The sequence below is a fragment of the Mandrillus leucophaeus genome, unplaced genomic scaffold (genome assembly GCF_000951045.1).
Source record: "Mandrillus leucophaeus isolate KB7577 unplaced genomic scaffold, Mleu.le_1.0 Scaffold211, whole genome shotgun sequence".
NCBI classification, from domain to species: domain Eukaryota; kingdom Metazoa; phylum Chordata; class Mammalia; order Primates; family Cercopithecidae; genus Mandrillus; species Mandrillus leucophaeus.
Genome location: NW_012102155.1, coordinates 3,338,958 through 3,363,822, shown reverse-complemented (window position 1 = coordinate 3,363,822; position 24,865 = coordinate 3,338,958). Strand labels below are relative to the sequence as shown.

Sequence of the window (24,865 nt, the reverse complement as noted above, 5' to 3'; positions counted from 1 at the left end):
GAGGACCAGATGGATTTACAGCTGAATTCTACCAGAAGTACTAAGCTGATACGCTTTCTTCTGAAACTATTCCAAACAATTGAAAAGGAGACACTTCTCCCTAACACATTCTATGAGGCCAGCATCATCCTCATACCAAAACCTGACAGAGATACAACAAAAAAAGAAAACCTATATCCCAATATCACTGATGAACATACATGCAAAAATTCTCAATAAAATGCTGGCAAACTGAATACAGCAGCATATCAGAAAGCTTATCCACCACAATTAAGTTGGCTTCAACCCGGGGATACAAGGCTGGTGCTACATACACAAATCAATAAACGTAATTCATCACATAAATGGATCTAAAAAAAAAAACCCACATAATTATCTCAATAGATGCAGAAAAGGCCTTTGATAAAATTCAACATCCGTTCATGTTAAAAACTCTTAATAAACTAAGTATTGAAGGAACATACCTCAAAATAATAAAAGCCATTTATGACAAACTCACAGCCAATATTATACTAAATGGGCAAAAGCTGGAAGCCTTCCCCTTGAAAACCAGCACAAGACAAGGATGCCCTCTATCATCACTCCTATTCAACATAGTATGGAAATTCTGGCCGGGGCAATCAGGCAAGAGAAAGAAATAAACCATATTCAAATAGAAAGAGAGGAAGTCAAATTGTCTTTTTTTGCATATGACATGATCCTATATCTAGAAAACCCCATCATCTCTGCCCAAAAGCTTCTAAAGTTGATAAGCAACTTCAGCAAGGTCTCAAGATAAAAAATCAATGTGCAAAAGTCACAAGCATTCCTATACACCAACAACAGGCAAGCAGAGCCAAATCATAAATGAACTCACATTCACGCTTGCTATAAAGTGAATAAAATACCTAGGAATACAGCTAAGAAGGGAAGTGAAGGACCTCTTCAAGGAAAACTACAAACCACTGCCTAAGGAAATCACAGAGGACACAAACAAATGGAAAAATATTCCATGCTCATGGACAGGAAGAATCAATATCGTGAAAATGGCCATACTGCCCGAAGTAATTTATAAATTCAATGCTATTCCTATTAAACTACCATTGACATTCTTCAGAGAATTAAATGCTTTTTCAACATCAATTGAAATGATCATATGGTTTTTGTCCTTCATTTTGTTTATATGATGTATCAGACTGATTGATTTGCATATGTTGAACCATCCATGCATCTCTGGGATAAATCTCACTTGGTCATGATGAATTATCTTTTTAATGTGTTGTTGAGTTTGATTTGTTATTTTGTTGAGGATTTTTGCATCAATATTCATCAGGGATATTGGTCTGTCATTTTCTTTTTTTGATGTCTTTGGTTTTTGTATCTGGGTAATAATGGTCTAATAGAAAGAGTTGGGAAGTGTTCCGTACTGCTCTATTTTTTTGAATAGTTTGAGTAGGATTGGTATTAGTTGTTCTTTAAGTGTTTGGTAAAATTCAGCAATGAATCCATTGGGTCCTGGGCTTTTCTTTGCAGGAACTTTTTACTAGGGCTTTGATCTCATTACTTATTGTTGGTCTTCTCAGGTTTTGAGTCCCTTTCTGGTTCAATTTTAGTGGATTGTATGTGCCTAGGAATTTATCTATTTCTTCTAAATTTTCCAATTTATTGCCATATAGTTGCTCATAGTAGTCTCTAATGATCTTTTGAATTTCTGTAGTATCAGGTGTACTGCCTGCTTTTTCTTCTCTGGTTTTATTTATTTGAGTCTTGTTTCCTTAGTCTTGCTAATGGTTTTTCAACTTTATCTTTTCAAAAAACCAACTTTTTGTTTCATTGATCTTTTGTGTTGTTTTTCTTCATTTCAGTTTCTTTATTTCTGCTCCAATCTTTGTTGTGTCTTTTCTTTGACTAAGTATGGATTTGGTTTGCTTCTGCTTTTTTAATTCTTTGAGGTGCATCATTAGGTTGTTTATTTGAAGTTTTTCTACTTTTTTGATGTAGGTGTCTACTGCTATAAACTTTCCTCTTACTACTGCTTTCACTGTATCCCATAAGTTTGGGTATATTGTATTTCCATTTTTATTTCAATAAAATTTTTAATTTTCTTCTTAATTTATTCATTGACCCTCTGGTCATTCAGGAGCATATTGTTTAATTTCCATACATTTGTATAGTTTCTGAAATTTCTCTTGATAGTGATTTCTAGTTTTATTCCATTGTGGTCAGAAAAGATATTTGATATTATTTCAATTTTTTTTGAATATTTAAAGACTTATTTGTGGCATAACATATGGTTTATCGTTGAGAATGATCTATGTGCCGAGGAGAAAGATGTGCATTCTGCAGCCATTGGAAGAAATGTTCTGTAAATATCTATTAGGTCAATTTATGTGATAGTGCAGATTAAATCCAATATTTCTTTGCTGATTTCTGTCTGGATGATCTGTCCAATACTGAAAGTGGGGTGTTGAAGCTATTATTGCCTTGGGATTTATCTCTTGCTTTAGCTCTAATAATATTTGCTTTTTATATCTAGAGGCTCCAGTGTTGGGTGCATATATATTTATAATTATTATATCCTCTTGCTGAATTAACCCCTTTATCATTACATAATGACCTTCTTTGTCTCTTTTTATAAATTTTCTTCTTTTTCCAAGTTTTGTAAGCTGGTTTATTTTTCATTTTCATTTACATTATAATGTAAGATGGTATCTTCCTTGTTTGGCTTTACAAGCATAAGAGTGGTAATATTAGTGGCAGGAACACCCATGATGACATTTCCAGAGCTCTGTCCAGCTGTTTATCATCAGCAAACTGTGTTTCATACACCCAGGACATAACTCAAGTACAAATATTAAATTTAATCTCAACTTTATTTAGGTCTGAGATTAGTGCATTAAAAGAATCTGTAATGAGGTTTAACATAGAGTCTTGTCATACACATAATCTATTTTTATTTAGTATATTATATTTTATATTATTTAATCAGCACATAGTTTTTATGTGTATGAGTTTTCTATTGCAACTTACAACAAATCACTGCACTCTTAGGCTACAATTCTGGAAGTCAGAGGTCCAAAATCTGCCTCCCTAACTGGGCTAATGTCAAGATGCTGGCAGGAGCGGGACTGAGGTTCCTGTTCCCAGCCCCTAGAGGTCACCACATTCCTCGGCCTCCTACTCCAAGGCCAGCAAGGCCAGATACCAGAAGAAGCCTGAGGAGGGACCTCAGGCTCTAATGTCTTCAGCTTCTTCTGGTATTGCTGTGGCTCAGCCAGGAAAAGCTCTTAAACTTCAAGGACCCATGTGATTACCCTAGGCCAGCCCAGATAATCCTGGATAATCTCCCATGTGAAGTCACATACCCATAGCTTCCAGGGTCGTGACATAGGCACTTGGGGACCATTATCTTATTTACCTCACCATGTTTACAGAGTCTTTGACATTCTCAATAATAAAAAGTTTAAAAGTGATAGTTACAAAAATATAAAAACTCAAAGAATGCCCCCTGCCCCAGCTGCATCACCTGTCAGCCCACAGCCAGTGCCATTCCACTCACACCTGTCTGCTTTCTGGGTATTGTTTAGCAAATCACATTGCATAGACTTTTTCAGTACATTTCTATGGAAGGGTCCTTATAAAAACAAACAAAACAAACCATAATGCCATTATCTTACCTAAAAATTTAATGGGAATTTTTTTAACATCAAATATGGAATCAGTTCAGATTTCCCTGATTGTCACAGAAATCTTTAATTCAGAGTCCCCTCCATCCCCCACAGTGACTTGTCATTTCGCAAATGCTTTTTACACCCTAGGTGCTGTGGATTCCAGCATCTCCCACAATGGCCAGACATGACTTGCCATAGAGTATGATGGATGCAAGCAAATGTGGCCTCATTTGTCCCTCTGGCCTTGTCCTTACCACACTCCAACTATACTGTCTATGACCAGGGAGCTCTTCACAGAGCTCTGGTGATGACTTAAGACCCTCCCACCTGTGACTACCAGCCCTCCTTTCCAGCAGGACAGAGGGTTTTGAATACATCATGTTATTCCTTGCTTCAGACCTGGAAGCAGTCACTTCCCCATGAAGGCTGAGTCCTCTTAGTGCTCACTGCTCCTGGGCTGGTTATAATGGTCATTTTGTCTAATCTTGATTCTATCATCCTATGCACTGGCTATACCTGTGGAATGGTATTTCCTCATTCCAGACTTGGATGGATCTGCCTTGCAGGTCTAACAGTCCCACAGTAACAAAGAGAGGGACCAGTAGCAACCCCTGCAGCCCTCCTTCCACTTGGTGTAATCCTTCGCCTGATAAAACACAACCAGACCTACATGTCTCATGGATACAAGTCTTTTTTTAGATGGTGCTTGTTGTGAATACTATGAGAGGCTGTTCAGGTGTTGATCCAAGGTGAGAAAGCTGGGGGCAGATAGAGGGGACAGCTGGCCTTTGAGGTCCGGGAGGCAAAAACGTACTTCCTCAGCCCAGCACCATGAGACTGACTTACTAGCCCAGCACCATGAGACTAGTTAGGATAGGGGAACATGAAGCTACAGAATGACCCAGACATCAGGACAGGGCAGACATGTGAAGGGCCAAGGGAAGATGCCAACCTTGTCATGCCTGTTGGTGGTGGTGTTCTGCAAAGGCGTATTACTGTCCAGGCCTTTGGTGTTCACCTCTGTACCTGGGGCCAGTGGCTGCTTTGCAACCTTGTAATATCCCTGGTTAAATGTTTCATGTGGCACTGTCCAGCCTGTGAAGTCCTTGGTGTTGATGTCCATTCACTCACATATGAGCCCTTTGATGTTCTGGATATCCCTTCGGATGGCAGCTCAGTGCAGAAAGGTCTCTCCTTGTTCGTTTCTCTTGTTCCCTTTATCTTTGTTTTTTGAGACAGAGTTAGCTATTCCCGTCCAACACACTGTAGACTGGGAGGGGTGATTTGGTGTTTTGTCCTCTGGGCTGTTTTCAGACTCCTTGGCTGTCATCTGCATGAGAAGAGCCACCTGCTGGTGTTCAGAGATGAGGTAGTTGGCTTGGATCCCAGATAGCCCCATGCCAAATAGCAGCTGTACTTCTGGATGACAGGTTCCTTCTTAATCCTCTTCTCAGAACCTGCTTCTCTTTCTTCTTGGCTATAGGAACCTCCACCTCATGCCATGGTGCTTCAGGGAGTGTATCAGCCTTGCAGTCCCATAACAGAGACTGGGCTGGAGGCATCTGTATCTGAGTCCTTCTACTCTCCATTGGCCCCCATGGTGAAGAGCAGCTTCTGCTTGGTGGCTTGCTCTCTCACTTCCTTCCCTCCAACACTCTAGTCCAGCTTTGAGGTCTTGGTTAGAGAAACTTTATCTTATCATTTTTTTCCCTAGTTTATTTATCTGCCATGTCATCACTGAGAGAAAATTCTTGTCATGTTTTAGAACATTTACCCTTGGGCATCATTCTGCTCCCCTCACTTGATATTCATTTGCAATGTCATTCCTTTGTCATCAACTGTCTGCAATTCCACAGCTGAAAGTGTTAGTGAGGAATGTCTATTAAATCCAGTGGAGGTGTATCCCAGAGTAGGGCCGTATATATTTGATTCCATAGCTGAAAATTAGTATTGATGAAAGCTGACTATTAAATCTAATGGTGGTATGTCTGAGAGCAGGACTGTGTACATTTAGGCTCCAAGGGCTGAGTGACTTCATGGTGGCTCAGCAGCAGAACATGGGCACTGTCAACGTAGCTTGTGGCTGTTTACTTGGCTGTGTGGCCTGAGAGAAAGGGCAGCAGTGGCAGTGAAGGCTCCAAGCACCAGCCAAGATGGGAGGGTTGGGTGGGAGCATGGGTGTGCCCAGTGCTCAGACAGGTACTGTGGCACCCAATGCAGGCACTACTGAGAGGGCGTCAGGCTGCAGGCTTGGCAGTGGCACTTCCCCAGCTGGAGCTCTTAGTCCATCACTAGTTTTGTCTTGAAATCTCTTTCATACCACGTAAATATAGCTACTCCTGCTCTTTTTTGGTTTTCATTTGCATGGAATATCTTTTTCTACTTCTTTATTTTTAGCCTATGGGTATACATAGGCGAAGTGTGTTCCTTGTAGGCAACAGACCATTTGGTCTTTTTTTTTTAAATCCATTCAGCCATTCTGTGTCTTTTGATTGAAGACTTTAGTTTATTTCCATCCAATGTTATTATTGACAAGTAAAGATGTACTCTTGCGATTTTATTATGTGCTTTCTGGTTGTTTTGCAGTCTTCTCTTTCTTCCTTCTTTTCTTCCCACCTTCCTTTCTGTGAAGGTAATTTTTTTTCTAATGGTATGTTTTAATTTCTTGCTTTTAAGTTTTTGCATATGTGTTGTAGGTTTTCTGATTTGAGGTTACCATGAGGCTTGCAAACAACATCTTATAACCCATTATTTTAAGCTGAGGACAGCACTGATTTCAAAAACGAACAAAAACAACAAGCAGAAAAATAAGCAAAGAGGAAAACTAATACAAATTTGACATTTTAACTCAATTCATCCCACTTTTAAACTTTTAGTCATTTCTATTTATTCCTTATTATACTATGTCTTGAAAAGATGTTGCAATTCTTATTTTTGATAGGTTTTTCTTTTAGTCTTTCTACTCAAGATATGAGTACTTTGTATACCACAATTACAATGTTATAATATTCTGAGTTTGTCTGCGTACTTGCTGTTTTCAGTGGATTTTGTACCTTCAGATGATTTTTCTTGCTTAACATCCTTTTCTTTCAGGCTGAAGAACTGCATTTCTCATAGGACAGGTCTGGTATTGATGAAATCCCTCAGCTTTTCTTTGTATGGGAAAATATTTTCTCTTTCATGTTTGAAAGATATTTTTGCTGGGTACACTATTTTAAAACGAAAGTCTTTTTTTTTTCTTTTCTTTTAGCCCTTTAAATATGTCATGCCAACCTCTCCTGGCCTGAGAGGTTTCCACTGAGATGTCTGCTGCCAGATATACTGGAACGTGTTTGTATGTTATTTACTTCTTTTCTCTTGCTTCTTTTAATATCCTTTCTTTATTCCTGAACTTTGGGAGTTTGCTTGGTAAATGCTTTGAGGTAGTCTTCTTTTGGTTAAATCTGTTTGGTGTTCTATAACTTTCCTGTACTTGAATATTTGATATCTTTCTCTAGGTTTGAGATTTTCTCATTATTATCCCTTTGAATACCCTTTCTACTCTATCTCTTTCTCTGCCTCCACTTTAAGGCCAATAACTCTTAGATTTGCCCTTTTGAGGCTATTTTCCAGATCCTGTCGGTGTGGTTCATTGTTTTTTATTCTTTTTTCTTTTGTCTCCTCTGACTGTGTTTTCAAATAGCCTGTTTCCAAGCTCACTGATGATTTCTTCTGCTTCATTAGTTCAGCTATTGGAAGACCAATACATTCTTCAGTATGTCAGTTAAATTTTTCAACTCCAGAATTTCTACTTAATTTTTAAAAATTATTTCAATCTCTTTGTTAAATTTAGCTGGTAGGATTTTTAATTCCTTCTCTGTGTTGTCTTGAATTCCACTGAGCTTCCTTAAAATAGTTATGTTGAATTTTCTGTCTGAAAGGTCACATGTGTCTGTCATCCTGGGATTGGACACTTATGCCCTATTTAGTTCATTTTGTGAGGTCATGTTTTCCTGGATGATCTTGATGCTTGTGGATATTCAGCAATGTCTGGGCATTGAAGAGTTAGCTATTTATCATAGTCTTTGCAGTCTGGGGTAGTTTGTATCTGTCCTTGGGAAGGCTTTCCAGGTATTCAAGAGGTATGAAGTGTTGTGATCTAAATCTTTGGTCACTGCAGCTGTATCTGCATTATGGGGTACCTCAAGCCCAGTAACACTGTGGCTTTTGCAGACTTGTAGAGCTACTGCCTTGATTGTCTTGGTAAGATGCAGTAGAATTCCCTGGATGACCAGGCAGAGACTCTTCTTCTCTTCCTTTACTTTTCCCTGAACAAATGAAGTTTCTCTCTTTGTGCCAATTTGCCTGGAGCTGTTGGAGGGGTGACATAAGCACCTCTGTGGCCACCACCACTGGGACTGCACTGGGTTGGATCCAAAGTCGGCACAGCACTATTTCTTACCCAAGGTCCACAATGACCACTGTCTGCCTACTGCTGATATTCATTCAAGGACAAAATCCCTTCAGGCAGCAGATAGTGAACCCGGCTAGGCCTGCATCTCTTTTCATGGCAGTGATCACCCCTCCAGCCCAGGGTGAGTCCAGAAATGCCTTTCAGGAACCAAGATCTGGAACTGGGGATCCCAGAAGCCTGCTTGGTGCCCTACTCTACTGTGGCCAAGTTGGTACCCAAGCTGCAAGACCAAGTGCCCTTTAGTCTTCCCTCTCCTTTCCTCAACAGAAGAAGTCTCTCTCTATGGCCCCCACAGCTGAGAATGTGCTGGGTCACACTAAAAGCCAGCATGGCCCTAGGTCTCACTTAAGCCCCGTGATAAGTACTGCCTGGCAATCACTGATGTTTATTCAAGGCCCAAGGACTCTTTAGTCAGCAGGTGATAAATCCTACCTGGACTAGGTTCTTCCCTTCAAGGCAGTGGGTTCCCTTCTGGCCCACAGGGTATCCAGAAATGTCATCCATAATCAAGAGCCTGGAATAGAGTCCTTAGGACTTTGCCTGGTGCCATATTCCACTGTGGTTGAGCTGGTATCCACGTTTCAAGACAAAGTTCCCTTTACTCTCCCCCGGCCTCTCCTCAAGTAGAGGAAAGGAGTCTCTCCTGGAGCTGGAAGCTGCACTGCCCTGGTTTGGGGGAGGGGTGACGCAAGTACTCCCTTAGTTGCCCCGGATGGTGTCTCACTGGGTTGTGTGCCCACCAAATGCACTGGTTATGAGCCCAGCACAGCATCAGGACTTGCCCAGGAATTGCAGTCTTTGTGGCCTAGACTGCCTTTCTAGTTTATTTAGGACCCTAGAGCACTTTTTCTCACAGTAATGGGGCTAGCTGGAACTCAGGCTCTGACCACTGAGGTAGACAATTCCTCCCTGGCTAGGGCTTGTTTAAATGTTCCATCTGGTGGTTCCAGCTGAGTTCTGCCCCCATGTTTTCCACTGTGACAGGGCAGCTGTGAATGTCAATGCAAAGTCCCACAATCGCTATACTCTCTTCCAGGTACACAGATTCTGTCTCTGTGCCATGCAGCTTCTACTGGGGGATGGAGGTGGCAATGTGGGCAATTCAAGACTGTTTTTCCTACCCCTTTCAATGTATCTTTCCTTGCTATGATGTTAAAACCTGGTACTGTGATTGCTCACCTGATTTTTGCTCCTTATGAAGGCATTTTCTTGTGTGGATAGTCTTTCAGTTTGGTGTTCCTATGGCTTGACAGTGGTGGCGATCACTGGAGGGTTCTATTTGGTTGTCTTGCAACCTGCTTTTCAGTAGCTGGGGCAACCATGTATGGACTCCTCTGACTGGCAATGGTGTGGTGGTCACTTGTGACCTCCGTCATGTGTTATGTAAAACAACTGTTGTTCATGTAATCATGACACATTGACATCTGTTTCAGGAGGACAGCAGCTTAAGTTAAATAATGGACCTGTCCTTTAGCCTGCTGTTGACCTGGTTCATTAGACTCAACAATGGGCTTTTGTTCAGAGCTTTGGGTTTCTAATCTTCACTCTGTCACCGAGCAATAGTAAACTGCAGACAAAACACCCACTATTCCCCCAGTTTCACCATCTGTGAAAATATGAGTGTGGAGCTAATCTGTATTCTTTCAATCAATTCAGCATTCACTTCTTTATCCAACAAATATTTACTGAACTTGTAGTTAGGTGGCAGGCACCAAGTTGGGTGTTGGGAACATATTGATAAACATATCAGACAATGCCTCTACTCTTATAGAACTTTGGTCTAGAGAAGTAGACAAGCAGGTCAGGCAAGTGTGGATGGGTGTCTTTAATATAAGATTGCTATGCACATTCATAAATAATGAAATAAGTTTTGCATTGCATCACTTCTGTGGTCATCACAGCTGTCAGAAATGACCATCTCAGGGTTTAGTTGAAAGAACTTTTAAATTGGATTCAGAGTGCAATCCCAGCTCCATTATTTAGTAATTATATGACAGAAATACATTGTTAAATTCCCCAAGTTTCATTTTCCTCATCAAGAAAATTAGAGTAATAGCAGATGTCATAGGATTTCTATGTGACAGTTATTTGAAATAATATATATGGTATTCAGTAGGTACTCAGTAAATGTTAGTTTCCTCCATTTGGGGGAAATAGCAGATTTTTTTTTTTTCAAAATTTGGCCATACTAATACGTAAAGCCCTTCTGTTTGATTTTTTTCCAAAGAACCCGAAAGCTCTCTGAAGAAATGGAAAACACATTTTTACATGATCTTAATTCGTTCACTATTTGATAATTTACCTTTAATGCGCTGTACAAGTGAATAATCACAACCGACATTCAGTTTGATTCCTTCCATGCTACACATTTAAAACCAGCTTAATTGTTAAACATTCACTCTTTTGGGCATCACACGTACCCAACTGGTGTGAGGAAACCTGCTCATGACTCACGTGTTCCTCCTAGATCAGTATAAATGACAGATTTATGTTGAAACCACCCTTTCCTTCATGGTGAATGTGGTTTAACTCTTGCTTCTATCTCAATTGATAATCAAGGGATTTAAACTATAAGAAGAACTCTTTATGGAGAAGAATTAGAGATAACAACAATAGACATGAAGATGTGAGGTACTTCTCTAGACCTATGTACATAATGCATTTGTATGCATTATGTCATTTAATTCTGACAGTAACTATTACGAGAACTCTATTTACCCAAAGAGAAAACTGATATTCAGAAAACTAATTTTCTCAGGTCACATAGCTGTTCATTGGTGAAGATAAAATTTCAATCCAAGCTTGTACAACTTCAAAACCAATGTTCCCTCAACCAGTACATTTTTGCTAGGCAAATTAAGTACCAAAACCCTTATCAAATAAATAATGGTTGTTAAGTGATGATGGCAACATTCAGCTTATTTCTTCCATTAATTCTTCATGACACAAAATTTAGAGAGAGAGGGAAAATGAAGGATGATAGAAGACTGTGGCAGGCTGAGAAAAGGACAAGAGAATAAAATATAATGGTAAGAATATGGACAGATGGACCCAAACCTAGGCTTTACTCCTTATTATCTGAGTGGTCTTGGACAATTTCTAATACTTTTTTACATTTGTCTTTTCTTCTGTAAAATTAGCATGATAATAACAGCATATACCTCATGCAGTTCTTGTGAAGATTGAGTTAACATATGTGGTATACTTTGTGATGTTACAATGCGATAATTTTATACCATATATGTGCATATGTAACAGTACCTACTATATGTAACATGAATATATATGAGTTAATACATATATATGTTAATACCTGAATATATATGATATATATGTGTGAGTTAATGTGTGAAAAATGTCTGTAAGATGGGAAGCAGTAAGTATATGCTATTACCACTTAAGAATGAGTTACATATATATTAGATTTGAAAGATAAAATCAGTGTAAAGGTTCACACAGTTAAATGTATTTGGCAGACATTCATAGATGTGATCTTTAATTCTTTGTGGAGAAAGGCATGAAGAAAAGAGTGACCCATGGGAAGAGCACTAGCTCTGCTATTAACTCATCTGTAACTGGGGTCCTTTTGCCTCCTGGTCTCCTATTCCTTATATGTAACATGTGGGATTGAAAAAGATGAGTCTAAGGTTCCTTTCACCTGAAAAGTTTTCTTATGTTCTACTTTGGAAAGTTGCAATCAAGGTCTGTTCCTGCAACTTATTTGACTTATAATCTGTCTTTGGTTAAATGTAATTTCTATTTTACATTTTGTTTATTTCTTAAATGAATATTCAGTAATGCTCATGGCAAATCCAGTAAAGCTGAGGGCAGAAAGATTAAGCATCAAATGGGAAGGCAAAATGAAAGCCCTCCATTGATCCTTGTTAATGATTTCTATAGGCTGCATTTCTATAGAGTTGGGCATCTTGGGCACAAACCTTATGGTGTTAGGATCCAACTACATTTTTGTAACTTGTTTCTTCCTCACCCTATTCCATTTCCCCACGGAGCCCCATCTCTAAAACAATGGATAAACTACTACTGCATCCCAAAGGGGAGCTAATGATTAATTGTGGAAATTTTAAATGTTATAGCAAGTTGGTAAGGGAGGTATTTTGTGGCCAAGAAAATATGGTTCACTGGACCTATTCTATCCAACTGTGGTGGTTATTGGGTGAACTATAATTAAATTTGTCCACAGCCACTCTGAACTCATAATATGTGTAAAATTCTATTCCTGAAGGGAACCAGCATACTGAACTCAGTGTTCTCAGCCTGAAAGTGAGTCATTCAGCCCTTTCTTTTTGCCAATAGGACAAAACTTCCTTTGATTTATTCATGTCTTTTATTGCTTAGTGCAATTGTGGTAAGAAACACTGGAGATAGAGATGACTGAGTTTGAATTCCATTTCTGTTCTTTTGCTACCAGTATTACATTGGGTGCAAGCCAATTAACTTTTTTGTCTTAACACTCTTGTCTCTAAAATGAGACTGTTAATGCAACCTTTAAAATTTCTTGTGAAGATTAATTAAAATAATAGGCCTGACATTATTAGTAGCTATTTATTTACACACAGCTGTTGATTTATATGTATACAAATGAATATGCTTTTTTGTATATCCTAATATACCTAACATGCCAATGTTTTAACTTTATATGCGCATATACTTTAAAAGAGAAAATTCTATAAACCATAGTGTGCAGTTGAATAAATTTTTACAAACCAAATACACATGTAAAACCAGCATCCAAGTCAAGAAACAGAATTGTAGCAGAATCACAGAGCCCCTTTTTATTCACCTTCCATTCTCTACTTACTTTCCAGGGATAACCACTATTCTGGTTTTTAAATATTATATATTCATTTCATAAGTTTTTAAATTTTGCAAAATTTGAATCAGTCAATATGTAGTTTTTCTATCTTATAATGTTATTTGTAATGTTATAGTTGAAATATTATGTTTGTAGTTTTGTATTTTTAATATTCCTCAATGTCATTCTGTATGGCAATTACCAATTATTGTTATTACTGTATATTTCATCATGTAAATTCATAGGATGTAGAATATGTGTATTTTGAATTGTATTATTAGAAACTGCCAAAAAGTTCTCCCATGTGATTGTCAAATTTATATTATAACTTATTGAGCACAATAGTTAACAGTTACTCTAAATCTTTCAAAAAATTAGCATTGCCTAAATTTTCATTCTAGTTATTTTAGTGAGTGTGTGATGGTATCTTACTGAACATTTTCATTTCTTTGATTAATAATGATGTTTATTATCTCTTTAGATGTTTATTAGATTTTTAAAAATATTTTTTCATCTTTAATTCTTTTTCATTTAAGACTTTTGGCCATATTTCTGCCTGATTCCTAGCATGCTAAATTAACAGCGTTAGCTTGACTGAAGGGATTTGAGACATAATTCAGAGAAATCATTGAATATTAGCATTTGTCAGAGATATTCTGGGCCAGATGCCAACATTAAGAGTGGATACTTTTTGGGTTTCTTGGATAGTTTTTTTTTAAGGCTTCAGGTAAAAGTCCACTTAGAAGCAAATGGATCCAATAGTGAAAGCAGACTTTTACAATGCAAAAGACATTAAGCAGATAAAGGAAAATGTATTTTAAATTCTAAATCCTACTCTGACTCATTGAAGGGTTATACTTAAAGATATATTTTTAAAAATCAGTTAACAGGAATAATGATTCTCTTTGGATGGCTACCAGTCTAAGAAAAACCAGGTCAGGTCAAATTGCTTGGATTCTATGGTGAAAGACTCTTGAGAAATATTAAATTAGATGCCCCCTTAAAAAAATCTGTGCTTTCAGAATTGCCTGGAAAATGTTTGATAGGATGACTCTGGTGCCAAGGAAGCCCTATAAATAACATAAATAACTTAGAATAGTTTAAGAGCTTGCATCTCCTACATTTTGTAGCATATAGATTCTTGAGTTCTAAATTAGGGACTTAGAACACAAAGGATTAGGAGAAATCACTTTAGATGAATGACTAACAGAATTTGGGATCTTGAATTCTTCAATCCACACATGTACTCCTAAAAGACAACCCAGTTTACAATGAGGAAGCATGGATCAAGAAAGCAGATGAACTTGGTTTTATCTCTCACTTCTGTTCCTTCTTTGCTATATGACATGTGGTAAGCTAGTTAACCTCTGAATCTCATTGTCCTTATCTGTAAAAATGAAGGTTGTAATAGCTACCTCCAGTAATTGTTTTGGTATGATGCAAGAAGACATGTTAAATGTCTGGAACATGGTAGGTACTAATAAATGCAAATTATTTCTCCCAAAAGAACAGATTTGGTTATTTTGTCCAACATCTGCTATCAAGACCCAGAAGAACTGCCTCTTTGCCCATAGGGAAAGCAGCCAATACAGATAGTTGTTTTCTTGGGAAAATAGACATCAGTCTGTTAAGAAGCATTCATTAAAAGTGGCTTCGTGTTAGAAGGTGTCGGGTGCATAGGCTCCATGAAAGAAACGATTTAGGCCAGAAAACTAGAGGTGGTCCATCACTCCTCCCTGTTCCTCACCCCTCATCCCAGCAGTCACCAAACTTTTGCTTATAATATATTCTTTTTTTTTGGACAGAGTCCAAAAAAAGCTCTGTTGGCAAGGCTGGAGTGCAGTGGCACAATCTCGGCTTACTGCAACCTCCGTCTCCTGGGCTCAAGCAATTCTCCTGCCTCAGCCTCCTGAGTGGCTGGGATTACAGGCATGTGCAACTATGCTCAGCTGATTTTTGTATTTTCGGTAGAGACGGGGTTTCACCATGTTGGCCAGGCTGGTCTTGAACCCCTGACCTCAGGTAATCCGCCTACCTCAGCCTCCCAAAGTGCTGGGATTATAGGTGTGAGCCACCACGCCCATCATATATTCTTAATTCATTTGGTCCCCTTCGCTGCAAACAAAACAAAACAAAACAAAAATATCTTCTTAATATCTCTAGAGAAGCTCTGTCCAGTAGAAGTAGAATGTGTGTCACGCATATAATTTTAAATTTTCTAGCATTACATTAAAATAATAAAAGAAACAGGAAAAATTAATTCTAATAAAATATTTTATTTAACCTAATATGCCCAAAATATTATAATATCATCATGTAATAAAAATAAAAAAAGGTATAATTTACATTACTTTCACCAATGCTTTGAAAGTCAGTGCATATTTTATACTTATAGCACTTTGCAATGCAGACCAACCACATCTGGAGTGCTCAGTAGTCACCTGTGGCTAGTGGCTACTATTTTGCACTATTTTAGAATCTGCTGTCTGTCAATATATAAATTCTAGCAACAATAATAAAAAGTCAAAAATCATCACTATTTTTATTTATTGGGCACTTGGTATGTAATAGGTCTTATGTTTCATATGTATTACATTGATAACCCTATCAGATATGTGTTATTACTACTCCATTTTATGAATGAGGATGCTGAGGCTTAGGGAGGTTAACTAATTTGTGCAAGGTCATGCAGATTTTCAAGCAGTAGATCTGGGATTCAAACCCAAGTTAGTTTGACTCCAATACCAATCACGCTGCTTTTCCTGTAATAATCAAATTGCCTCCTAACTGGTTGGCTTGCCTTACAGCAGGACATTTTGATATGGCTGTGTCGTAGTAGCCACTTGAAATTGTAATACCATTATTTTGTTATTTCTACCAAGTCATTCATGTCATGGACATCCCTAGATCCTATGAACAATTTATAGACAGTAAAGAGGACAGAGGAACATGTTATAAAATATTATGGGAGTCAGTCAGCAAAATTGATACTTTGAGCCTAAACCTATTTGTCATCATATTCATGAGGAACTTCCAATCCCTCCTTGCATCCCTGAGCCTCAACTGGGAGGCATGGGGTTGGGGTGAAGTGCAGAAATGCAATAGATATTCAGGATGGATTAAGATTGTTGGAGAAAATGCCAGCATTGTCCCTATAAGGAATAAAGATTCCTTAGGGAGAAGACTGATTCCAGATGTGGGACAGGAAATATGGAAGATGAATTATACTAAATAGCAGGGCATCTATCAAAGACTATCAGGATTGCTTCAAAAGAGTTCAGGGACCAACTTGAAGATGGAACAAAGAAAGGGCAATCTAAGTATCAATCAGGACGACAGCTGAAATGGATAGAAATCCAGCAGATATATTTAACTCATAATTTCATAGTGCTTTAAAAAAAACTAACTGGTCACCATTAGAAGATGCTAGGTAATCAATTTATTATATTGAAACCTGGTAAGTATAGGAAAAGAATCCATCATTTATCCTGTATTTCTTTTATTAACTAAAGCACTGGGAAACCAAATAGTAAGTGAAGTAAAATTTTTCTTTGTAGAAGTATTTAACTTAGTTAATGAGGATGGGATAATAGAATTAAACTATCATCACTTTGCAACTCATAATGGGTTAATGTACTGAGACCTTGATCATGAATGATTTTTATTATCAAAAAGAGAACAACCACAATATCAATTATGATTTAGTCTGACAAAAAAACCTGAACCCAAATATAATCAATCCCCTAGATCCTATGAACAATTTATAGACAGTAAAGAGGACAGAGGAACATGTTATAAAATATTATGGGAGTCAGTCAGCAAAATTGATACTGAGAAACTCTACACTACAAAGTGGAGCCTTTAATAAATAAATTGCAAAGATAAATTGGAGAAAGAATCTATAAATTAATTGTAACTTAAAGGACATATTGACTATGATGTTTGAACTTTTTCAAATTCTAATTTACAACCTGTAAAGAAAAAAAGTCATGTTCTCCCTTGTTCTTCTTAATTTTTATCTATGCCATTACAATTCTTCCAGTTTACTTCTTTACGTATATCCATCAATGGCTTCCCATCATCTGTAAGTAAACCCAAGAAAGATTTTTGCAGTGCCTTACTTCAAGGAGGCGACCATAAGTACAAACTTTAGAGATGGTCTCCTGGAAGAGGTGGATATTGATAGCCAAAGAAAATGAATAACAGTGGGAAGACTGTCTGGAAAAGGCCATCAAATAGGCTCACTGATGTGAGCCTTTTGTGTGAAGGCTGGGTGGGAGGCTGGGGCCTCTTCAAGTCGAAGGTCCGTGTTGTGCAGCTGGAGAATAACGCACTGTGAAAAATCCAGACTTGGGTATGGGAGGAGTTGGTCCTTGGTACAGTGGGATTCATCACTGTACATTCCTTTTGCCCCTTAAGTATCAATACGAGATGATGCTTTCTTCATCCTTTCCGCTCACATTTCACACATTTTCTTGTAGTCCGTGCCATGGAATTTCCAGATGCTGAAGGTCAGGCTGACGGAGAGACTCCCAGTTATGCATAACTTTATGCCGTGCCATTCATAACCAGTCACAGCATAAGATGTCTTGACACTTCAACTGAAATGGATGATTAAATGACTAAATTATAACATCACTCTTGTGCAGGTGGTGGTAAGGAAATGCCCAGTGGTCAAGTGCCAGGAGTCCGGTTGGAGGGTATTGGTGCTACAGGGAGGGAGACCTTAACTGGTTAGTCCAGAGCCAGTAGACAAATCCAGGCCAAACAGTAATGTGCAGGTACAAACTCTAACATCAAATATTATATGCCAATTCAGACTGACCTCGATGTGTTCCTCAGGGTGAAAGATGGTTCAGGATCATAGAGAATGGTACACTGACTTCTCCTACCTTCAAGATTTGAGACATGCTTGACTGTATGATGCAGGGAATGAGTCTGGAACAGGTGTGTGTATGTGTTTGTGTGTGTGTGTGTGTGTGTGTGTGTGTGTGTGTCTTAAAGGGTAGGAATCAGGCATAGTATATTTGACATTAGATTCACATGACTGACTATCAGCTTTCCTCCTTATTGACAATGTGGCTTTGACTTGGCCATTAAGCCTGTCTTAGCCTGTTTTTTTTCGTTTTTAAAATAGAATTGTTATTAGTACATAGTAGGAATTCAACCGAATAGCTCTTCTTAATGGATTTATCTTAAAATTTCAGTTGTATCAAGGTCAAAAGATGACTCAATTTCTTTGTTTCTGAACTTTTTCACCTTCTTGAAACTGATACATAGGGTCAAAATAAAACTCCTCTCAAATTCCCTTTGGCATATTGCTTTCAAAGCACGTTAAATGAATGAAAAGAAACACTGCAAGCAAATTGTAGAGGTAAAAAATGGTCATTGTGTTTTTCAAGAAAATTCCATGGGAACAAAGGAAATGCAGCTGCAGTAGCCAGGGAGCATTTGTCTAGAGTGGTCCATGATGAATCACGGAGCTGGGGAAATAATTTCAGATGATGTGATGCATCCCTAGAGCTGGATTTTACTCATCACTGGGTAAACAGGGTTATTAAGGGAAACTCGATGACAAATCAACCTAAGGTTGTGCCGTGACTATTTATGCTTTATGGAATTTACTAAAAATAATACTATAAACACCTATTTACTGTTAGGTGATGTATTAAGTCCTTTGTCATCTGAGACTCCTAAGCCCCTTAGAAGTCATTTTTCTCCCCTGCATTTTTTGATCAATTTCTTTGAAATATTGTAAATGAGGAGTTATCCAGCTATTGGTTAAACACCTTTAGTGGATGGGAACCCACTTTCTCTGAAGACAACCCCTCTTATTGTTATACATTTCTGTTTGATGAAAAGTGTTTCTTGAATGTGAGCTAGAAATTGTTTCCCAAGAGTTCCACTAATGTTCCTGGTTCAGCACTCTGGATTGCTTTCCAGATATTTTGTACATCTTGCCATGTAATGTCTTGACAACATTTCTGACTTTTTTTTTTTTTGAGACGGCGTCTCGCACTGTCATCCGGGCTGGAGTGCAGTGGCGTGATCTTGGCTCACTGAAACCTCTGCCTCCCAGGTTCAGGGAATTCTCCTACCTCAGCCTCCTGAGTAGCTGGGATTACAGGTGTCAGCCACCACACCAGCTAATTTTTTGTATTTTTAGTAGAGATGGGGTTTCACTATGTTGGCCATGCTGGTCTTGAACTCCTGACCTTGTGATCTGCCTGCCTTGGCCTCCCAAAGTACTGGGATTACAGGCATGAGCCACCGTGCCTGGCCAACATTTCTTTACCGTGAGCTGCATATAACCACAATTATTCTTCACATAGCATAATCTCAGTTTGTCTTCGTATTCTGGTCCCCTTGTCAGGCTATGCTCCATTGGTTAATATCTCTCTTAAAGTATTATGTACATTACAATATTAACATTTATTGTTTCATGTTGCTTTATATACTTTAATTAATTTAGTTGCCACAAACCCCTATAAGATAGTATTTTTATTATTCCTATTTTATGATGAAGGTTTATTATTCCTATTTTACGATGAAGGTTTTTATTATTCCTGTTTTACAATGAAGGTTTATGATGAAGGTTGCATAGCTTCATAACTTGGTCAAAAGCGGTACGTAGAGGAGCCAGGATATAAACTCCAGCAGTCTACATTAGGAGTCTACACTTTTAAACACTGCACGATTCTGTTTTTCTGAATATACAACTTCTGTTGGCATCTATTTACTTCTGAGAATGGCAAAACTATCACCTCCTTTTATTTATGTATTCTATGATCATGTCAACATTCCTGGCTGGCATGGTCGTCTATGATACATACAGGAAGTTGTGAGTGAAGAGTCAGATTCTGAAATTCCCCACCTGCCTTGTGAAGACCATGCAGAGGTACCAGGCTCTATCCTGAAAGGTGATGGTGTCTCATTAAACACTTAAATAATTTTTTAAAAATTTGAACTTCATCACACATTTTTAAGCAAGGGAATAAGCCACATGATCATATTTACATATTTGAAATGCTACTGAGAAAGTAATGTTGAGGGTAAATTAGAGCAGATGAAACGATGAGCAGGGAATTGGATGGTAATGGCCATAGTCCAACCAAGGGTAGGGGTGACAAGAATGAACAAATACAGGCAGTATTTAGAAGATGTAGGGTCAGGACTTGGTGACTGATTGGACTAAAGAGAGTGAAGATGATGGAGGAAGGAATTAAAAATGATTTTTAGACTCTCTTTGGGGACTGTGTAGATGGTGTCATTATTAACCAATGTGGGAAATATAATAAAATAATAAAATGAGAGGTTCTTTGGAGCAGGGGTTGAGTTGTGGAGTTTTTGAGGAAGGCAGGGAGTGGTTGGGAAAGGTAAAGAAAATGACAAAGAGGACACTTGGGGAAAGTGTTATAGGCAGTTGACACATGCTAGAACTCAGAACAAAGGTCCTGGTTGTAGATACAGACCTCGGAGTGTAAGAGCTTTTAAGAAAATTATGCAGGGTGAGAAGGGAAGGGGTGCTTAAGGTGGAACCCTGAGGAGAAGCATCAGTTACGGGATACCTTTGAAAATTATAAGTGAAAGCAGGATCCATTGACTTAAACCAGTCTGGAGAAAGGTAATCTCCCTCGAGATAGAGAGAGAGTACGGCAGTTTAGCTTTTGTTCTTGGGAGCCCCAGAGGAGAAAGTCCCTGAGCTGTCCTTGATGACTTCCTGTGTCAAAACTCAAGCAAAAATGATTCTAATTTTCTTTATTCTTGTCATTTGTAAATGAATTTGCATTTAGATAGAGAATAATATGTTTGACAAGAGCCATATTCATTATATCAAAATGTTTTCCAAATACTCTAGAAGGGTAGCTATTTAGTATGAAATGGACATGTTTTGCATAGTATATCTGAGGATAAGTGATTATCTCTTAAGAAAAAGAACTCCTATTTTAAGAATCTAGTATTTTTAGTGTGAAAATCCAGGAAGTTTAGGTTTCAGTAAAATGATAGTTAAAATTATATTTTATCTAGAATGTAAGTGTTAGATCATTCCTCCTCAATATTTTCTCTAAAAAAAAAGTTAATCTCCTTTTCTTTGTCTTTAAAACAGTTTCTCTGGGCTTTTTATTTACTGATGAATTTATTTATATAACATTTGTTATATAACACATAGTAGGTGTCAGATATCACACTAGATGTGAAGGATTAATTCCCTGTTTTCAGACAGTATCAAGAATATGGTAAACCTTAAAAGAAATCAAGTGTTTAAAAAAACAATGATGTAATTTATGATTTGGCAGTGAATATTAACTGGTAGATTGTAGACAATTTTTAATAGCATTCTTATTTTTGTGTAACTCATATATTAGTTCTCGGTCCAGAAAGTCAAAATGCTACAATACGTCCTTGAACTTTAGATGCATTTCTGGAATTAGGATATTAATATCCTGTGGCATAAAGAGAGTGAATCTGTTTCTGATAGCAGATCTATACCTGCATTTGTGTAAAGATGGTTCTGGGAGGCTTGGTAACCTCCAGAAGTTGAACTCTTTTGCTACCTCACAGAAGAGCTTCTAGTCAAAACTAAGGTCAAAGGAACAAGGAAAATACTGAGATGCTAGGTAGAAGGAATGCATAACATTTAAAATCGCACTAAGTGTTAAAATGATATTTAAACTGTTGGTATAATTTAGAGCTATTGTTCTTACTGTCTGCTCATTTTGGATATATCCTAAATTTCAAAGGGGGAAAGAAGTATAGTGAAGTCATTTCAAGTTTAAATGGAGAAAAAGGAAGTAGAAGTGTTTCTTGGCAAGCCTAACGCTTTTGCCTTCATTAGAGTCCAGAGTGGGGGTGCCCTCAGTGTGTGCTTTTCCTGGCTTCTGTTACACAGGTCTGACCAGGAATGTCCACAACTCTGCTGGAATATAAATGAGAGTAGAGTGCTCACAGTCCCCATGATGGTTCAGAGCCCATCTCCATGTAACTTCCCACACAACCACTGTCTTAGACTACTTAATTCCTTGACTTCAAGTATTTTCTTACTCACCTGCTCCAGATTTAACAGATTCCCCAAAACCATGAGATGGAAACAAGGCAATATATGGAACAGGAACCTGGGACATAGAAAGGGCTCTATAGATACGTTTCCTATCCTGTTCTTCTTTTTTTCTTTTTTTTTGCACCTGTATCTTCCCAAGGCTCAGTCTGAAGAAAGGTGTAGACATGAAAAGTAGGACTGTAACTGGTAGGGTCTGAATGCCTCTTTCTCCATTTGTCTGCTAAAACTTACTCACCAGCCTGATAGTATTAAGATGTGGGGCTTTTATGAGGTGATTAAGTCATAAAGGTGGAGCCCAAGTTCATGGGCTTAGGGCCTTTAAAAAAAGAGGCTTCACATAGCCTTTGACCCTTTCCACACTTCTGCCTTCTGTCATATGAGGATGCTACTATCAAAGATTTCGTCAAAGGAGCAGTCTCTCACCAGAAACCAATGCTCAGACCTCTTCATGGACTTCCCAGCCTCCAGAGTTGTGAGAAAATACATTTTTGTTCTTTATGAATTACCCAGTGTGTCACATTTTGTTATAGCAGCACAAATGGACTAAGACAGTAACTGAAACAGAAAGTTCTGTAATGAAACAACTTTGAGTTAATATTTTTAAATAAGATACACTGAACATTTGGTCTGTGGCTGAAAGGAAGATGTAATGGCTTTCTGTCTGTAAATGAGAACTGGCGGGATAGAGAGCTCCTTATGTCACGCAGCTTGGCAATTATATTAGCAAGAGAAAAGGAGGTATCATAACCTTTGGAAGAATATCCCTGGTGAATTTCTGGAGTCCCAAAAAGGAATATGGATCTGGAGTCTGAGTTAGTGGGAAGAGTGGGGAGGAAGAGGTGGTGAACATGCATATATGGTAATTCCCAAGCTATGCACATTCTCCTCATCACATTCCAGTAATGATTATGTTCTCTGTGTTAGTGTCTCAGACCCAGTAAAAATGCATTTGACAGAACAAATAGGATAAAGCCCATTTGATTATTTTGGACCCAGATTCAAAAAGGGGGAAAAAGCAGGCCTGATATTAATATTATTGAGCATTTACTGCTATAAATGTATAATCTTCCATGGAATATATAAAAGTCATGTTGAATAGTAAGAAAGCAGTTAAGAGTAAATTGCAAGAAAATAATGAATTGGAAATAAAATGTTATTTAGTATATATTAAGATTGGAGATCAAGACTCTCTAAGTCTTGAACAAAGAGAGCAGAAAGGGAGGACGACAGGCTTTTCTACCTTTTTCCTATTCTTAGCTCAGTAAAGAGTTGCCATGACTCTGTGATCCGGGAACAGCCTGCCAGGGACACCAGAATGCCAGGTTCCCCTTCCAAAGTGTGGAATATGTAGGAGAGGTCCAAGAGCAAAAAGTAATAGATAACTTCATCTTTTTGGAAACTGTCAACAGGAAAAACTCAGAGCTTTGAAGTCTTTGAAGTGACAGAGGCAAGTGGGGTGAATATCGCTAGCTTTGAGTTCCAAAGAAACCACAAGGGTGGTTTAGGTTGAACTAATTTCCTAACTGGGTATATAAGATGTTATAATTGAGGACTAAATTGGGCTGAGAAGGAAATTAATTACCATCGGTTAGACAAGACATCTACCTACTCCTACATGTTTCAGTTTTTTAAAACTTGTGCCAAACAAGTCATTTTAAAACAATTATTTATTGAACACCTATTATATGCTAGGCACTGTTATCTGCATTAGGAAATTTAGCAGTGTATAAAACAGATCATTATAAAGTTACTGTATTAGTCTGTTTTCACACTGCTGATAAAGACATACCTGAGACTGGGCAATTTACAAAAGAAAGAGGTTTATTGGACTTACAGTTCCAAGTGGCTGGGGAAGCCTCACAATCATGGCAGAAGGTGAAAGACACGTCTCACATGGTGGCAGACAAGACAAGAGAGCTTGTGCAGGAAAACCCCTGTTTTTTTTAAAACCATCCGATCTTGTGAGCCTTATTCACTATCATGAGAACAGCACAGGAAAAACCTGCCCCCATAATTCAATTGCGCCCCACCAGGCTCCTCCCATGACACATGGGAATTACAATTCAAGATGAGGTTTGGGTGGAGACACAGCCAAACCATATCAACTACTAAGTTAAACAAAATGAAATTATAGACATTTGACCATTTTCTACCTACATAAGAGGCAATGTCATATGGTTCAAGCTAATACATTCAAGTGTGATAAAGAGATACAGATAATGAATTAAGACTGTACATGTATTATGTTGGCTGGTGATAATGCCTTGGAGAATATTATTCAGGGGAAGAAGATACATGGGAGGAGGGGGTTGATAGTTAATATATTAGTGGCCTCACTAATAAACCAACATTTTGATGAGGACCGGAAGGAGGTAAAGGATTTAGCTAGAGGTGAGTAAGTAAGGAATTTAGCTATGGGGTAAGTAGATAAGAAATTTAGCAATGAGGTAAGGAGGTAAGGGATCTGGTCATGAGGTAAGGTGGTAAGGGATCTCTCCATGAAGTAAGGAGGTAAGAAATTTAGCTATGAGATAAAGAGGTAAGGAATCTGGCCAAGAGATAAAGAAATAAGGGAACTGGCCATGAGATAAGGGGGTAAGGGATTTGGTGGTGAGGGAAGGAGGTCTGGGATCTGGCTGTGAGGTAAGCAAGTAGAGGATTTCCCATTCAAGGCAGGAGAATGGCAAAGGTAGACCCTGAGGTGATAATGTACTTATTGCATTTGAAGAACAGCAAAGAAGCAAAGTGAGTCACATGGAAGTGGGCGAGGTGCATTAGAAAGTTAGTAGAGGTCTGATGCCATGGCTCATGCCTATATTTCCAATGCTTTGGGAGGCCAAGGTTGGGAGGGTTGCTGGAGCCCAGGAGGTCGAGGCTGTAGTGAGCAGCCA

At 38.2% G+C, this 24,865-nt stretch overlaps 1 protein-coding gene across 4 annotated transcripts in view; it reads right to left on the bottom strand.

Annotated features, from left to right (window-relative positions):
* Positions 1-24,865, bottom strand: part of KCNMB2 (potassium channel subfamily M regulatory beta subunit 2) — a 454,246-nt gene that overhangs the window by 49,168 nt on the left and 380,213 nt on the right. The window contains exon 2 of one of the 4 annotated variants that reach the window (XM_011980366.1): positions 3,541-3,613. The exons of the other annotated variants lie outside the window; for them this stretch is intronic. Within the exon in view, the coding sequence (XP_011835756.1) occupies positions 3,541-3,581 (41 nt within the window). The 5' untranslated portion in view covers positions 3,582-3,613. The remainder of the gene's footprint in view (positions 1-3,540; positions 3,614-24,865) is intronic. 4 annotated transcript variants of the gene reach the window in all.